The sequence below is a fragment of the Micropterus salmoides genome, unplaced genomic scaffold (genome assembly GCF_014851395.1).
Source record: "Micropterus salmoides isolate LMB-PRFRI ecotype aquatic unplaced genomic scaffold, ASM1485139v1 Ms_hic_scaffold_17, whole genome shotgun sequence".
NCBI classification, from domain to species: domain Eukaryota; kingdom Metazoa; phylum Chordata; class Actinopteri; order Centrarchiformes; family Centrarchidae; genus Micropterus; species Micropterus salmoides.
Window position 1 is genome coordinate 7183775 of NW_024040817.1, and position 19239 is coordinate 7203013.

The 19239-nt window shown below is 38.9% G+C and overlaps 1 protein-coding gene across 4 annotated transcripts in view; it reads left to right on the top strand.

Annotated features, from left to right (window-relative positions):
• LOC119907505 overlaps positions 1–19239 on the top strand; it is a 48613-nt gene that overhangs the window by 10978 nt on the left and 18396 nt on the right. For 3 of the 4 annotated variants that reach the window (XM_038725267.1, XM_038725268.1, XM_038725270.1), the window contains exon 2: positions 14076–14113. The exons of the other annotated variant lie outside the window; for it this stretch is intronic. In XM_038725267.1, coding sequence (XP_038581195.1) covers positions 14076–14113 — 38 coding nt within the window. The remainder of the gene's footprint in view (positions 1–14075; positions 14114–19239) is intronic. 4 annotated transcript variants of the gene reach the window in all.

Here is a 19239-nt window from a genome sequence, read left to right on the forward strand (position 1 = left end):
CGTAATCAAGGCAACCTATCAATCAAGCTAGAGTGACTCCTACCCTTGGCACTGTGTAAATTTAACCAGTGGCGTTGAAAAACATTATTAGGAGTCGGCTGTTCACTTTCTCTGGTGAGTACATTTAGTTTTAAGACTGTTGTTCGCCAGACAAAGTTATCAGCCCTGTTAAAATTACGTGAATTTCAGATGCACCTAGCTAAGCAAGCTAGCTACCTCCGCACACGGCCGTTAGCTCAACTGTCTCGTCCAAATATGTCTCGAGGCTTCAAAATGGCAGTCCACAAACCAACAGGTGACGTCACGATGACTACGTCCATTTCTTATATACAGTGTATGTGTCCAACACTGATGTTGGGTGATCAGGCTTAGTTTACAGCTGGTGTTGCAGTTCTTCCAAAATGTGTCGTATGGTGTTGAGGTCAGTGCTATGTGCAGGCCAGTCAAGTTCTTCCACACCAAACTGGGAAAACCATTTCTTTGTGGAGCTGCTCTGTGGGTGTACTGTCATGTTAAAAGAGGAAAGGAACAAACACAAACTGTTGACACAAAGTTGGATGCATAACTCTCCATGTCTTATACAGCATAATCCATGTTAGGACGCACTCTTTGTTAAATAAAAACCCCACAAAATTGGTCAGCCAGCAGTGTGGACTCTTGATTCTTCTTAAGCTGCTTGCCTGGATAAAGCTTTACTGTTTTTGGAGGAGTTTAAGAAATAGAATTACAGTTTGCCTCGAGGAAGGCTGAACAGAAAGCTGAAACACTAGCATATAAAAATGAATTTACTTTAACGGCAATCTCTATACAGGACCTCACACTAAGAAGAGTGTAAAAGATAAAACCAAATTACAGAGCTATAACTGGAAGCCAGCACACGGCGTAGTATTTAAGTGTTACTCTGCTCAGCTGAGAATCTCTCACTAAACAACAGTATGAGAGCGGTCTGAGCTCCAACATGGCAGTGACCTCGAGCGACCTTGAATTAGCACACAAGCCACTGAATTTAGTCTTTAACTGTAAAAACAAGGCTTCTGTCTGTGAAGATGTAGCTGTAGATCAAAAAGTTTTTTTAAGTCATGCACTGTTCACGGCCATTCGCATGCTGTCAAAGCTTCATATTTCACGATCCAGTAAATACTCATTTATTTTTTAATTATGGACAGAGAACCCAGGAACATGGTTCAGCTTTTTAGAGACACGGATAAAGGACACTTTCAATATGAAAATTTAATGAGACTGAGTCCAGACCAAAAATACCACAGTGCTAGAAGAAACGTAAAGTAAAAGGTGAAAAAAAGAAAAGTGGACCAGAAAGTCCAGTTTGGGTAATATGGCCGTGAGTTTTAAGGCGTTTATATTACTGTGAGAAAGACCTCTGGATGGATATTACAGCAGCAATCATTTCACCATCAGTAGAATAATAATTTTTGGGTAATTTTTTTGCCAGTATTTGAAGGTAGACAGAAGACATGACACAAGGAAACAAGGCGACATTATGGTCATAATACTCTTCGTGGGATGTGCGCTTGGATTCATTTGATTGACCAACACAGCAGGGTTGGATGATTTGAAGAAATATGCATGAGAAATTGGTCAGCCATGACAGACTTTAGCTATACTGTGCAAAACAGACTTTTCCCACAACCTGTGCAACAGCGTGGCACCAGGTGTGAGGTGCGGTTGGTTGTACTTGTAACATGTGCCAACACGTTGGTCTGATTGAAGTGAATGCAGGTTTTTTTTTGGCAGTGCTGATACTGGGTTGAATGAAATGAAGCCTTAGAGAAACTACTGGAGACAAAGCTAGCATGGAAACTGTGCCTGACATCTGCTCTGTATTCTTAAACTTAAGTGTTTTTGTTAGGAGCCTGTTGTTCATCATTTACAGTCATATTGTACATTAAGATAAAGTATTAAAAGTTACGGCATATTGATACATTTACTCTTATTATTATTATTTGTCAGTTGTACATCGGGTGTCGAAAAGGAAAAAATGTTGAATGTGAATTCATAGTGATTAACATTGAAATGTAAAACTTTATGAGCTAAGGTAGACAACACTTTCATGCACTGGATCAATGGTCAACGGCGGTATTCAGATCCTTTACTTAAGTAAAATTACTAATACCACACTGTAAAAATACTTTGTTACAAGTGAAAGTACCCACTGCAGTAAAATGTCCCCTGTGACTGTGATATCATTAGATTATTATTACTCATACATTCATATAAAAGTTGAGCAGCTGGAGCTCATTTTGAACTATTTTGTGTCGGACTGCAACTAATGATTATTTCTAATATGGATTAATCTGCTGATTATTTCCTCCATTAATCAATTGATTGATTTTTTGTAAAATTTCTAAAAATATGCTTGGAAAATGTTTGTTTTGTACAACCAACAGTCCAACTCTCAAAATGATTAATAATACATTCAAATAATTAAAAGAAAAAGCCAAACTCTTCACATTAGTAAAGCTAGAACTGTGTTTTTGCATGAAAAATTACTAAAACAATTTTCAAAATAGTTGTCAATAAATCATTTGACTCATTAGTTAATCACCTAATCATTTCAGCTGTACTTAAATCTTAATAATAATATTAATAATAATCATCATCATTAATAACTAATACTATAGCTGTCAGATAAAGTTAGTGAAGTAAATAGTACAATATTTGCCACTGAGATGTAAAGTAGAAGTTTAAAGTGGCATGAAAATAAAAGCAAGTAGTACTTGAGTAAATACTTACATCCCTCCACTGCACTGGATATTAGTTGAATTACTATTGTGTTGTATCAGTTGGTGGTAGTGAGCAGCAAAACAGACAATTATTAGTAATTATTATTAATTAGTTTGTGTAAATATTTCTACATTCAGATTATTACTTCTTCAACTCGATAGTCAAAGAAAAAAGAAATAACAGCACAAGAAAGAGAACACTGTCTTTTTCTTTGGGACATCGAGTACAGAAACCTCCAGAAGCTCCAGGGTATTTGGGTTGGCCCAAGACATCTTATAAAATGCTAAACACACACACACACACACACACACACACACACACAGAGTCAGACAGAAGAATGGACGGATGAATGGATGAAGGTACTACCACGACAAGCCATAGTGAAGAGGACTCCCTTAGTGTTTGGTGTCGGCTCAGAGCATCCGCTGCTGAAGCGGAGGTGAGTCAGACTCCAGACTTCACTTCGGATCACTGTCACAGACCGTGTGTCACCTCAGTCACACACACACACACACACACACACACACAGTGCCCAGAGCGATGGCAGCAGACAGGCGAGGGTCTGCCAGAGAGAGCTGTCAGGATCTATTGTTGCAGCGTCCCACAATGCCATCCTTCCTTAGACACTCACTTGTGTATGTGTGTGCCAGCGTGCATGTGCAGGTGCATGCGTTCGAGTCTGCATCCATGTGAAGCATGTCGTGGAATTGGCTTGTTTGTGGCAGTTTCCTCTTTTTCTGCCCTGCTGATCACCTTTAAGTTCCTCTCACCTTTTCTCCTATCTGTGGCTTCCTTGCCCATCCATCCATCCACCCCTCCTCCTCCTCTGTACCTCCCTATCCACCCACATATATTCTACTACTAAATACTATTTTGTTTCCTAAGCAATCAATTCCTCTTCGTTCTATAATTTCCCCAACTCTTCCGCTCATTGCTTCCCTCTCCATCATAGCCTCTGTTTTATCTCTCTCTCCCTGTTCTCAGTCTTTCCTCTCCCACCTGTGTCCCTGTGGTGCAGTAATGCCGCTTTAGAATTCCTTGCGGAGCAGTTAAAGCAAGGCAGTACCTTAAATGTAACACATTTTCTACCACAAATCTGCCTTTTCAATCTCCTTATCCCCCCCTCCCCTGGTGCCTTTCACCATCCTCTTGTGTTTTGTTTTTCTTGCTATCTTTTTGCTCTTAAAGAACTTGCAAAGAAAAAGCAGAGCTAGTTCACTTTGTACCCAAATGAAAACCAGAACATTTATGTTTACCAAAAATAGCCATATATCCCAACTGTTCATTTTCAGGTCATTTATCAAGTAAAAATCTGCTTTCTCTGTCATATCATGTAAATTGTGTGTCTTTGTGTTTTGGACTATTGGTTGCACAAAACAAAGAATTTGAAGATGTCAACATAGCCTCTCAGAGCTTTTATGATGAAAAATTTTCGCTAATTATTGAGTAGGTTTAGGGTAAAATCGTGGTTAAATAAGGGAAACATTATGGTTTGGGCAAAAATAACTAAGGTTAGGGAACCTTTGCCATCTTGGTTAAAGGAAACCAATGTAAACTGTGGTAGAAAATGGTTAGTGAACAGCCTCCTGTATCAAAATCCAATGTTTTGTTGACACCTCCACCCACCCCAACCTCCTCTCTCTTCAGACTTCTGTTGCTTTATAAAAACTCTTAATCCCGACAGACAAGGGCCAGCTTGGATTTTTAGGAATATTATCTGAGCAAAAAAGCTGAGAGTAAAGATGGGGCGCTCCTCTCTAATGCTGCTCCTCTTTATGTTTATTGCTGATAAAGCAGATGCGTTTATCTGTTCTGATGTAGCTTTGAAAACAAATTAAAGAATTCTCTTTGAACATATTTCATCGGATTGAAAGTAAAAAACATGACTGTCTAGCAGATTGACTGGGGTAAAAACTGTTCTTGGCTAAATGAAGCGTGCAGCTACAGCAGGCCATTTGGCAGGCAGCACTTCTCTGTCATACTCTGATGTGCAGATTCATTTCCCTGAGACCTTCTGCTTTGTTGCCAAACAGATTAGATTGTGCAGCACCCAACATCTACAGTGATGGCCTTGTAATGTTCAGAATGTGGAAAAATAGCCTGAGGAAAATGTGGCTTTCTAAGGAGAGAAGTAATCAAAACACAAACTGTGTCTGTTTCAAAGTCTTTCAGTTACGTAGTCTATAGAGTGAAGTTTTGCTGCATTCACAAATCTCATATGAATCTTTTCAAAGTTGAATTTGTTTAAGATAAAATATTAAATATGCTGTGCTGTGATTTATTAGTGTCAATTATCACTGTGCAAGTTAATGAAAACAGTATCACAATCCAATTATGTACTGAATACAGAAACTGATTCTTTTTTAATTATAACAAAATTGATTACCACAGTAAACAGTTTGGGGGAAAATCACGGCCTTTTCAAGATAACAAGAAAAGCTATTTTGGTTTATGCATAATTGAAATAACTGATCTTAACTACTTTTAAACATTTATGGCTGTAAAAAATATCTAAGGTCATGAAGAAGAAGACCTTCCCTTTTATATCCGATGGTCCTTTGTTTTTGTTCGACTCCACTGCAGAGACTTTGGTTACGTGCACAAACAGAAATGACCTTTTTCCTCAAAGGTCAGTAGCATCACACATAGTGAACCAAACCACAGGAGCTCAGAGCTGCTCGTTTCACAGTCTAACAAGTAAACATTACACAGGAGCCTCAGAAAACACAATTTATAATCAGACTCTGAATCAGATTAATTACCAAGTACAATGCACAGACAGGAATTAGCATGCTTCACACCAGAATTATGCAAAAATTTCCCAAAGTGTTCTGGTTGTAAAACCACTCACATAATTACACAGGACCCTGCTCTTATTTGTTTGAAAAATATCCTGCTGCACAGGAAGTTATGTAGTTTGATTATAAGTTAGTCAATCAATAGCAAATGCATCAGCAGCACTTTTGATAATCTATTAATCTTTTTCAAGTAAACATGCCAAACACTGTCTGATTCCAGCTTCTCGGTTGGGAGGATTTGCCTCTTCTCTTTGTCTTTAATGACAGCAAACTGATTTTTTTTATTTTGATGTCATCACCTTGGGCTTAATGGAATTGTGATTTTTTGGTACATTTTATAGATCAATTGATCATCAGCAGTTTTAGTAATTAGAAATGAAAATAATTTCAGCTACAGCCCTAGAAATGTTTGAATTAGCACACAAATAGATTGATGTTAGAACTGATTAAAATGTTTCTGGTAACACATTTTTTGGCTACTTTAACGCTAAACATGTTTTATTACGGCCTTATAAAGTTTTTAAGGTGAACGTTTAAGTCATGAAATAGTCTGAAAACATAGTCAGCAGCATACAAGGACGTGTTCGCACATATTTGTTAGCACATATGGTAAATCTTGTGCTGCGTGCAGATGGTCTGCGCAGACCCTCGCAAACATGGAAAGATTTGAATCACACGGACACTTGTAGATTGTGGATGTAGAAAGCCTAAATTTGGCTTTGACAAACATTTGCCCATCTACACATCCTGCAGACACAGAGCAACTTTAACAAGTCGAGTTTCTGGCCAACTGACAAAGTCGAATAGTCACTCTCTGTTTTAGTATGCAGTTTGTCTGCTTTTTGGTGCTGAGCATGTAGCATACAGTCTGTTAATCGTAGTTTTAAGGCTAAAAAACAGCCGCCTGTTGTGGCTGTAAACAAGGTTGATGAAAAAGATGAAAGTGAACCAAAACAGTAAAGAGCAGCAGCTTGAACTCTGGGAAAAACAATGATGCACTTCTCATGTTGTTCTTGCTGTGAAAGAAGCGTCAGTACAAGTAACGATAGCCGTCATGGATGAGCAAAGCAAAGAACACCACCCACAGAAATTCAAACTTCAATCACAGAAAGGGAGACTGTGATTGACATGGGACCTCTGGGAAGTTCAGTGAAATAAAGAGCACTGATCATAAGAAGAATGAACCAAAATCAAATTTACATGACTTCTCACAGATAATCACTCAAACACAAATGATAAAAAAAGTCATCCAGACTTAGAGTGGAAATGGTCATTAGGTCGCCTAACACTGAGTGACAGTAATGACTGTGAAGCAGGCTGCATTACCTCCAGGTACTGCAGGGAAGTCTGGGTAAATGTCCATCAAATGGCAACAGAGTGATCAGTGATACTGCTATCTATTTGGACTTCCAAATCCAAACAGCTGTTGTTTTACACGACGTGGGCGTTATCTTAGTAAAGGCTTTGGTTTGTTTCACACTTTTTCATTCAGTCTACTCTTATGTTTTGTTTCTCTTTTCTCATCGTGCAATACAATGTACACATTAGAAGACAAATTAAGGTTTGACAATCACCAGGATTTATGATACACATTGATTGCAGTATTTATGAAATACTTAATTTGAAAAGAATGTCAATTATTCTGATTTGATTATTTTGTCTCTGCTTTGCATCACTGTGATCACCAGCTCGAATTCAGTTTTACCCGTCTTTCAATTCACATTACAAAACTGCACCCCCGCATCTCCTTTCTTCTTCCACTCCCCCCTGCTTTTCTTATCTTTCCAGCTTTTCACTTTATCTTATTTTCCCAGCAGCCCTTGCTGTTCTCTCCTCGACATACCCTCTGCCCTGCGGTTTTGAGCTTCGATCAATCTCTCCGTTTTGTCCTCTCTCTGGTTTTTTGAGAGCTTTCAGCTTCCCCCCTGTGTCTCTCTCACCATCTCCTTCCTCCCCTGTGGCTTGAGCAGGGAGCTCCATCAGCTCCAGAGGTCTCTAGTGTGAGTGTGTGTTGTTGACTTGCCTGTGTATGTGTGTGTGAGTTTGTATGTGCCTCCGTGTGTGTGGGTGACTTGTGTGGAGTAAATGGCCTCCAGGATCCCCTGAGTCGCATTTCAAATGTACTCACAGAGAGCAGAGTCATGACTAAGACTGCATGCCTTTCATTAACACTGTGAGAGACTGAGAGCATGTCTAACAAAAGGTTGAAGAAGTCAGCTGAACTCAGTCCACACAAAGAAATGTTGTCCTTCACTCAAAATACTGTGTCAAGCCTGAAAATGTCAGGTCAAGTCAATTTTATTTGTATATCCCAATATCCCAAATCACAATTTGCCTCAAGGGACTTTAAAATCTGTACAGCATACAAAACCCTCTGTCCTTAGACCAGTGATGAGGACTTGAGTTTGAGACTCGGACTTGAGTTGCACTTAAGTCGCACACTCGGTGACTTCAGACTTGACTTTAGACTTGTCCTCAAAAGACTTTAGACTTGACTCGGACTCGAGATGCGGGAGTCGTGAACAATGTTAATTTTAGGAAACGTCTGATGAGCTTGCTGTTATTCCTATAACCTACCTACTAAACATATATATGACAAACATGTTGAAAGCACCGGCAGCTGCTGTGCCATTCAACATAAGCTTTGGCCCAAACAAAAGAAGCGCTGAACGCAAAATTTATTAGTAACCCGAGGTTAGTAAACATGTTTAACTCAGCATTGATTATCTAACATTAGCTTGCTTCTTGCTTTAGCTACGACCTACTTAACTCGACTGTCATTCGTTATGAAAAGATGAATGAGTGTTTGTTTGCTTGCCAAACTTGTGGTAGTCCACTAACGTAATCCTTTATGTCCCGCTGGCTGCCATTAGGGTAATTATGGGAATGTATTCCAAAACTGTGTATATTTTGGCACAGAGGTGTAATATATAAAGAGAAAAGTGAGGACCAAGTGAGGAGGGCCTAGGACAGAGCCCTGAGGTACTCCATATTTCACATCGGAAAATAATGATGCAATGCAGAATGCAAAGACTTGACAGTTAAAGACTAGACTTTCAAATTAATTCTACCAGTATTTGCATGAAGTTCAAAATTTTCATTTTCAACCATTCCCTTTGTTGACACTAAGGGTGTGTCACTATGTCACCTGTTGCTTTGAGAATTGATTGATTCTCGTCTAAAGAAAATGAATGGGCCAAAGTTCTGAATTACGTTCAGTGGATCTTCACCATTATTGAGGAGGCCAGAGTTGACAAAGGGTGTGGCTTTGACTCTGGAGAGTGCAGCTCACAGTCAACATTGGTTTCCTAATCTGAGCCAAGTAGGCTTACTTCCATAACCTTAAACCAGGGTGTGGTAGGCCAGAAAAAAATTTAGTCAGCTCATTGCTGTCCAAGCAAACAACCTCATTTCCAGTCACAGCTGACAGTTTTCCAGCTGAAAAGCCCTAATTAACACACTGTTAACACCAAACCAGACACGGTTAGCAACTAGCTGGTGAACATTGTGGAGTATTAAGGACCTAAAGAGCCAGATATTTGACTGAAGAGTTCATAGAGACCAATACAGAGCTAGAAGAAAGTGAATATTACATTCGGAGGCCAGAAACATGACTTCAAATGAATGATAATGTTGCTCCGTAACTATTAGATGTGTACATAAGCAACTGCTTGCTAACAAGTTCGCCATATCAGTTTAAAATATGATTATGTCAATGTACATGTTTTGTTCACAACTTGTTTCCGCTGCCCAAAGGTTTAACAATATAGTATCTATAGGAGTTAAAAAACACTCAGCATGTCTTGCAGCTGCATTGCATCCTGGTCTGTTTTCTGTTTCTGTGGATGTAGGAACTGCTCTTCGTTAATCCACTGTGCTGATGGATTTCTCTGTTATTGATGCTGGTGCTAATTGGCAATTTAAGAAAGAAGCCTTCATTCTTTGATTCAGTGGTAATGAAACCAAAACATTTACTGTTGCTGATGTCTAAAGCATTTTCTGATATCAGAACACTCTGTTGCTTTACCCGTGAGGACTTCCCTTGAGAAAAATATCATAACTGAGTGGACTGGTGAAATAAACCTGAATGAAAATGAAAATGTATCAGCAGAGCAGCCCCACTGCTCTCTGCTGGAAATTTCTGATGTGTATTCATGCCATGGACATAAAGCTGCCATTTAGTCAGTTATCAACAACAGGGAAAAAATGCCAGAATTGCAAAGTTATATATTCATTAACTATTTTGTAAACAGCATAAATTACATAAGGGTGTTTTATTTTCCCATTTAACCATTATTTTAGACACTAGCCGTGTTTTAGATAATAAAAGTTATTGTTTGGGGGTATTTTTTCCTCCCAAATGGATAATTAGCATTTTGAAATCAAGCCTTACATTAAGCTAAACAGTAGGTTATTTTACTTGGTGCGACTTTGGTACCTGAGACAAAGTACAACATTTCCAAACTTTCGTATCTTCTACCCGTGACCAGTGACGACAGTTCCCTCCATCGTTCCACCACCTCCACCCGTTGCCTAGAAGGCTTTTATTGATTTTGACTTGGATGGAAAGCTTAAGTCTCCATTGAAGAGAGTATGAAGGCTGAGGTATTTTTAGCTGCTGTCGATTGGCAGCGCTCCCTTTAGTGGGGGTGGGACCTGGCAGACAACACGAAATCAATGCAGACTGCATTGATGTGGATGTTGGGCCATATGTTGAGAATACAATACATAAGAAATATCAGCTCTTAGTGTGATGTAGACTGATAAGTGAGTCCAGGCTGCTTTATTGATTTCAGCTGTTAAATCCACTTAAATCACCCTTTCATCAAAATGAGATGAAAAAGAGGTGATTGGCTAAAGGAGGATTTTTAAGCTTCAAACAATGGACTGTTCTACTGATGAGAGCTCAAGATTATTCCTGCTGATATTCAACAACTTAAGCAGATTTCTACATAAGCACCCTTATCTTGACTTCAGTTATTTGTAGCTGAAGTTGGGCTAATTTCATACACTTGACTTTATTTTAGAGTCTCTTGGAGCGTTTTGGATTCAACAGAAGCTGCGGGGAGGCGAAGCAGCATTGTATCTCAGTTCTTATCACGAGATATTAGAGATGTAGGTTGTAATTCATGTTAACACGGGGGAGGCCTCTCCTTTCATCACCACTTAAATCTAATATCCTTCAACAGCCCAGGCCTCGCTGACTCATACAGGTCATGCCCCCCTGTGCCAAAGCATGGTGTGGATAATTAATCTAATTTTAGCGCTGGCTCTGAGTGTTATACTGGACAGAGATTGTATTTTCACTCGTCGTAATGATGCAATAAAAGATTACAAACTAGCTGAGAGATTGTGACAAAAAGGGAGGCCACAAAAAGGAAATAATGAAACAAAAATAAGTAAGCGAGATTAAGTGTGAAAGTGAGCTAAAGTGCACACATACATTTTTGATAGTCCATGAATTGTTTAAGTCTCTCTAAGTCATTTGCTGTTCCTCAAATGTGAGGACTTTTTCGGTTTTGTGTTAGCATAAATTAAGAGTGGTCATTCAAAGCAGGCATTTGGATATGTCACCTTGGGAAATAATTTGTGCATTTCTCTTTTAATGAATCAAATATACAATAAACACATTCCTTACTGATGAAAACAATTGTTACTTGTAGCCCTAAATGCATGGGTGTGTGAGATATGTGCTGTGTAGGTGTTGCCAAATCAAAGAGGGAAAACATACAAGGTAGATGCCAGTTGGAAGCGAGACAGAAAATGAGCTGATGTTTTAATTGCCTTCAGGGCCCAGGATGACCAGGTGAACCACATCAGCTGATAACCCTCCCAAGGCTTATGAATCACACCAGGAGCTACACCGACAGCTCAACAGACAGAGTGGGAGAGATGTCAAAGAAGAGTTATTCATATCCCTTAAAGTTTCTGATCAGCGTTGGCTGTCTGTGCAAGCTGTTCATCTGCACAAGTTTGTTATCTCTGTAACATCTAAATGATCCCTCTTTGGTATACATTATGACCTGAAGATTCGCTGCAGTTTAATACTGTCTTCTGGATATGGCTTTGAAATTTTAACTGCAATACATACAGCTTTTTCTACACATGGCATTAGATTTTAGCTTTCATTTTAAAATGATGATTATAACTTTCAATAACAAAGTCAAAGCTGGAAAAAATTATGAAACAATGAAGACAGTCAAGCAACTGAACCAGATAAAACAAACGCAACAGGTTTTGCTAGCTTCTCCACTAGCAGACAATATTTAAGTAAATACATAAACAATGTTTAAATTGGTCATGAATCAGGTGTGTGGCAAGCCATTTCTTCTTTTTTGACAATGATTACTGTATACCATTAATCATGCTATTTATTTTTCTGACTAACTTCTACTCCTCTTATGTGACTCCATTCAAATAGACCAGGTCACATCTTCAGATTTTTAAAATGTATTATAGGGACTCTTTGGGTTTCTGTAACAAAGATTTGATGTTTACATGATTCTCCTTTAACAGACAAACAGAATGCTAGTGTGTACATAAACATACTCATTCTTTAATCTAACGTCCTTTATTCTTATTTCTCTTTTTCATTCAACTGTTATTTATTAAATAGCAGACTGTGCACTGATGTATTTCCAGCATTCATCAAAGCCTCACCAAGTAATCGTTGGTTGCTCATGAAGGAAAAAGACTGTTTCTACTTTACTTTCTCCTGTGACTTTTCCAGCTTGGTTTGAGGATCCAACCAGTGACCTTAAACAGCTCTACTGTCTGAGCCACCACTGATGCCGACTCATTATCTCAACACCGCTAACACTAATCCTGGTGTAATTTTCTCCAGACTGTGTGGAATTACCTATCTGTCTATTCTATCTATAATAAAAGTGCTGGTCATTTATTGTGAGCTCGGTGACAGAAAAACAAAGTAATGTAAAGTTTTTCTAAATTTTTGCCCAGAGATTAACAGAAAAGATGATATCTGTGATCCCATAAAATACACATAAAAGATGTAAAAGGGTTCTGTGCTAAAACCCCAAGCGTATTCACATATATCTCCAGTTCAAACTGAAACTATATTAAGCCTACACAACCCATTTAGTTTCTTTTATCGTTTACTTTACACTGCATTACACGGCAGCATGTGTGCACCAGCAGCCAAAGCTGGCCAGCAAAGAGTAAACAAGGAACTGAAACAACATCCAAAATATGCATTAAAACATAGCTTACATCCTGTAACTTCAGTTCCTACAGTTTCAATAACAAGCATTTATTGTAGAGGGAATTAATAAAATAATATAAAGTATAATATAATTACCAACAATTTATAGAATGAAAAGATTTTCTTACTTTGAATAGTAGACTATTATTACTGAACATGTTTAAGTGTTAAATAATAACTAAAACACATGTTCACCGCTTCAGATACTGCAGGTGTGGTGTTGTGCTCAGCTGGAAAAAACAAAGGAGCCAATCTTAGCTTGGTCGTCGCCTGAAAATTGGCGACATGAAAACTGTAACAAGCTTGGATGACACTGACACTGCTGCACAGGTTGATGCAAGTCGACTTACAGAGAAACACATCATTTCTTTGATCAGCACGACGAACCTTTAGTTAACTGCTCCTAGCAACGGCTTCTGCGAACAGCTTCTGTGACCATATCCTGTGTTGACGAGAGGGATACGTTACTCGATACTGACTGGTTACTACGAAAACAAACAACCCCCTCCCAAAAAGAAAACTGCACAGAAAATAATACAAAACAAAAACAAAATAGAAAATGAGTCGGATGATTATGCTAGAATACTGTCCCTTAACAGTGTGAACATGGAAACTGAAGAAATTAATTGACCGCTGTTACATTCATGTTTTTCACGTGTGCTGCTTTCACAGGTTGCATTGGATAAGCTAATTCAATGGTCAGGTCAGACTCAAGGTCATCAAAATGGAAGGAGAGGGTTAAATCAGTTTTAAAAATCTTTTTCTGGTAGCCAGCCACTGATTTCCATTTTATTACCACTAAATTATTAAAGTCGAACTATTTATGATAATAACTAGCAGAACTGCTTCCCCTTTCATTACCCTCAAATACTTCAGAATCATCTCTGGCCTTCGTGATTCATACTGGTCGTGCCCTCTGTGTGCCAAAGCTTGGCGTGGATAATTGATCTAATTTTAGCATGGTGTTTTTGTGTGTGAGTGTGCGAGAGAGAGAAATACTGGACAGCGTTGTCATTTTCCCTCAGCCAGCACATTGAAGGCTGCATCAGTTTGACATACTGTTATCTCCTTCTCCCTCTCTCTGTCAGTGTTCCTCGCTCGCTCCTCTATCTTCTTGCCTCTCCTTCCCTTACTCGCCCTTTTCTATCACGGCGGTTGAGACAAAGCAATTGTGTATTCTGGAGTGATATTTTGTGTTTTCTTGCATCTGTGTTTCCGGCACATGGCTTGATACCTGTAGCTACTGAAGCACCTGCGATAATAAAATTATCTTAAATTCATCTTTCTTTTTCTTTCTCTCTTTTCCTCTCCAGCGGTGGATGCGGTACCGGTACAGAAAGATGGGGATCAGGTAAAATGCTATTATCTTTTTTTTTAATGCCTCTGACTATTTGTGCACACAATCTATTTTCCAATTTTGCTAAAAGCCATTGTGACTGAATACAAAACACACCGGTGCTGGTGTCCTCAGCTCTCCTCCTACATCTGAACAGTCTACAGATGGAAATGGCGGTGTGTGAGAGTGTCGTTTCTTGTCTCCTCAAATCTGTTAGGGGTGAGAAAAAGAAGCGCTGTTACTCACCCAGAAATGCCGCCTGCTGTTAGACAGCCAGGCCTCTGCCTCAAGAAAGGTCGTCCAGGTCTAAACTTTGAAAAAAGAAAAATTATTCATGTGTGGAGAGTGTTTTTTTTCTTTTCACAGTGTGCGTGTGCGCACAGGTATGTCTGTGTTGTCTTTTGTTTACAGTGCAGTCAGAAAGTATTATTGTGACAGTTTCAAGTTTTTTGTTGTTTTGTCTTTGTCCTGCATTGAAATTTAGCTGAATTAAAAGTCACGAGTACTACAGCGAATGTGAAAAGTGTTGTATAAAGCCTTCTGTGGCTCAAGCTGTGTGAAATTGCCCCACATGATGTCACCTGAGCCAGTATCGGCTGGGGCTGAAGAAATCTGCGGGTGTTGAGTTAGAAAGGAGTGAATATACCAGACCTCTGTACCACACTCATCTCTGCTTGAGGCTGGCAGTTCCAGGCTGTATTAGCCGTTACTTGCATACTGCAATTGAATCTCTGACTGAACTGTGTGTAATGGAGTTGCACTGTGGGTAATGTTTTTTGTCACAAAAAGAAATTGTGTGAAATAAAAAATATGATGGTTCTGCTGCGTCCGACAGTGTTAAAGGAGTTCTTAGCTAAATCAGTGGAGTATTATTTTTTTGATCACATGATTAAAGTGCTCTCTCTTAACTTTAATTTGAGGGTGTATTTTTTAAATTCCTGTTCTGTATAAAGCAATGTCGGACACACAATATTAAGACAATGCACCAGGACAATCTTTCTAACATAGATAAGGTAGCCATGGATTTTATGGCCAAACAGAGGGATGTTCTTCACTTTACTGAAGACAAAAAGCCCCAGAAGATGAGGAGAAGCTGACTGTTGTACAGGTCTGGCAGAGTATCACAAGGGACGTCTGTGAGCTGTAGACTTCAGACAGTCACTGAAATATTAAATATGACGGGGAGCCCTGGTGGCCGAGTGGATAAGGCCCACACCATAAAACTGCAATGTCCCCAGGAGGAGCACCGAGGAGAGGCTGGATTTAATAAGATCGTTTATTATATATGAAGACTTCAATTTTTAGGGGCTTTTTGTTCAAGAAAGTTTATGTTAATCAGCTCTGCTGCCTCATGGCAACAAGTTCCTGGGTTTGAATCCTTCGGCCTTTCTGTTTTCAGTTGTCCCGAGCCCGTAGGTGCTCCAGTTTCGTCCCACGCCCCCCAGATTAATTAGTGACTAAATTATTCGAGGTGTGAATGGTTGTCTGCCTGCATGAGTCAGGTTGGTGATAGCTTGGCTACCTGTCCAGCGTATACCCTGTCTCTCACCCAATGTGAGCAGGGAAAGGCTTAGGCATTCCTGCACAGTAAGCAGACAGAGATAGTGGATGGAAGGATGTCTGACGACCCCAGGAGAGTTGGGGGCTACAATTCTTACACTGTATACCTGATGTAAATGTGAACATTGTCAAATTAAAACTGAAAATCATCACTTTCCCATCAGTGTTTCATATTAAATCCAATATGCTACAGTACAGAGAATTATTACTTCCTGACTACACTGTATCTATCAACTGTTTGGTTGTGTTTTGTGAATTTATCCTTTACTTAAAAAGCAGTAATGTATCACATACTAAAGTTTATTTCCTATTGAATGAAAAGAAACTGTCTTATAATAAACATTTAAGGCAGGATCACCCGGCCGAAAGATCTAATAATCCTGAAAGAACTAGTCTTGTTTCATTCTAGACTAATGCATGATGGTCTAAATGTTGTTTCAGAGGTTTTTCGAACCAGGTAAGAAGAATATTAATAAAAACGACTGAACATGTCTCAATATCTGGCAAGAAAATTGAAAAAGGGGGAATAAAATGAGAACATACTGGCTGAAAATATTAGTATCAGCCTTCAGAGGCTCATATTAGTCTAACCTTTGTGTGCTCCTGTGTGTATGCCTGCACTCTCATGACTGGCTGTGCTTGACTGTGTGTGAAGGTGTGTTTGTGTTGATAGTCTCTTACCAAGGCCACAGAGCCGTTCTCCCCAGGGCTCAGACTATTACTGAGCCATGTATCACTTCTCAGCTGTGGACTCTGGGGAGAGAGAGAGCAGTTGCAAGGGTGTGTGAGAGAGGGGAAGACAAAAACAGAAACATCCATCTTATTGGATAGTTTTTCCATCACTGGTCATTTTTCCGCCTACACTGGGTTTGGAAGGCCAACATGAACCAGATGTTTTATTACCATATAAATATATCATATTTAATATATGTCATATATATATATTTTAACATCAATACATTACTTCTAGGTTAATTACGAGGTACAAGTTAAAGTGTAAGAAAAGAAATAATCTGTAGCTTCCTTCTTATGCCAGCGGTAGGTATCTGTAGTCCAAGTGAGTTTCTTAAAATTAGGACCATATTTCTGTTCACTTGCCTCCTCCTTGGAGAGAACAAATGTGTTAGAAATTATTTCTATATTCATGCCATCAACAGAAACATTTGGTGGCCATGGCATCAGTCGCGGAATTCATTTTTGATAAAGTGTTGTTCCTGTTGAGCATTGATCCCATGACAGCCCTCAAGTTGTTTACTTCCTCAAACATGACTCCTGCACGTAATTTATAGACCTGTGGAGGGAGAGAGGCCAGCAGGTGCGCAGGGACTTGACAATATATAATACAGGAGCTCTGAGAGATGATTCAGACTCAGAAACAGGGGGCCCTGACCAAGTGTGACGAACACAACACTACAGACTATAAAGACTATACAGAGTATAAATAGATACTATAAATGCTAAATACTTTACAGCCACAGTCAGAAACTAAGTTGAAGGAAAACTACAGACTGTGAACATGAGAATCACAGATGAAATCTGAGGACTAGAAACAGAGAGATCTAAATGTAAAACAACAAATAATTATCAGAAAAGCAGTTTGAGAAATCTAAACTTCAGACCAGAGATGAAAAAACAAGGTTAATAGTTTACAGCCATGCTAGCAAGCGATGCTTTGAGCTAAATGCTACATGGGCATGCGAACACATTCTCACGCTAACAATGTTAACATACTGATGTTAACCATCTTTTAGCGTGTTAGCATGGTAATATTTGCTGATTAGCACTCAACACAAAGAACAGCTGAGGCTGAAGGAATATATATATATATATTTTTTTACTTATTTGGTCGTAAATTAAATTGTTGGACAATTAAAAATATTTACCTGGTGATATGACACTAGATAAAAAGTGTAGAGATCACCAAAGTTATATTGGAGCAATCCATTCAATAGTTGTTGAGAGATTTAAGTAACAACCCCAAAAAAAGTAAACCTCATTGTAGCACTAGAGAAACAGTGAGGGGATCACCAAAGTCAGTAGGTTTCATCCTCTGGGGACCATGAACATCTGTACTAAATATCATCTCTATCCATCCGATAGTTTCAGTGTGGACTGCCCAACAGACTGACATTGTCATTCAAGTTTTTTTTATAAATGCACCAGGCACCCTTTACATCAAAACTTTACATCACAGACACAAACTACAGCTCATGTTTTCTAATGAATACAGGAATCAAAGGTATGAGCTCATCATGCTGCACTCACATTAGCACATTAAACACTGTCAACTAACGTGAGGAAACGTCCCTGTAGCATTAGGCTCAGTGAAAGGCACATTAGCTGAAACATCAGCCTGTTTGTGGTTCACTAAAAGTCAGATCAATACTGAGTGCTCCTATCTCCGATCTCCTCTGAGGATATATGACTTCCAAATTCACACAAGTCTGACTAAAAGGATGGAGAACACAAACAGATCTGATTGAGATTTAGCTGCAGCTAAACTCAAGACTTAATTTGTCGCCATTAGCGTTTTCCCTCTATCCAGGGTTTTTCGACTCCCAATGAGTTTCTGAAAGATGATACCACAAAGGCATTTTCTTGAAAGCTACTGTTAGACATTTTACCATTATTCAGTTTATTTAATGGTTTCCACTTTCATGCCAAAACTGTAATGTTTCCCACCAGGATTTTATTAAGTGTAGCTTCTGAAACTGCAGTTCCACATCATGTGAAACTAAATGAAATACTTTAAGCATTAGCAGCTCTTTAAGCAAGCTGATCCCACAGCTTTAAAACTTAAAATTAATTGCTTATCTTGCATGTAGTACAAAACCCTAGACCTGGTTTCCAGTATGCACCATTTTGTTCTTTATGTGACTTATTGTCCTGCTGATCAACTGATAAACTTTAAACCTTTTAACCAAATGTATAATGTTCATCCTTCACCCTTTTTTTCTGTGTTTCTGTGAACAGATTCTCAGTTTCAATCAACAGCTGTTATCATTATTATAAGATGAAGTTCAACAGGTTTTGTCATATAATTACTGCATACAGTGAAATGCAGTGAAACAAATAGCAGCATCATTCTGCTTTGACTGTCCAATATATCTACTACTACTCTATAGCACATTATGTTATTAGAAAGCAGAAAATAACAGCAATAATGAAAAGTTGAAGTAATCATGTACCCTGCATCTGGTCCAATACATGCTGGGATAGGCATAAAGCACCTTGTGACCCTGAACAGCATAAACAGGTATAGAAAATGGACGGATGAATAGAAAGTAGTTTTTATTGTGTATACTATCTGCTCCAGGAAAATGCTTTTAGGCATAATTTCCATCAGCATAAAGAGCTTATTTAACCAGCTGGGCAGATAGTTAAATGTTAAAGCTGAAAATGTCAGTTTACTGAGAGAATGTCAATGTTATCGTAGCTGAATGGATTTGAGTTTCAGCTCGCACAAAGCTGCTGCGTCTCACTTCGATTCAGGAAAATCCACAATTGACGAGGATACAGGGAAGAGCTCATCTGTTATATACTTTATGGAGTCTATTTAAATACAAAATATGAGCACGCAC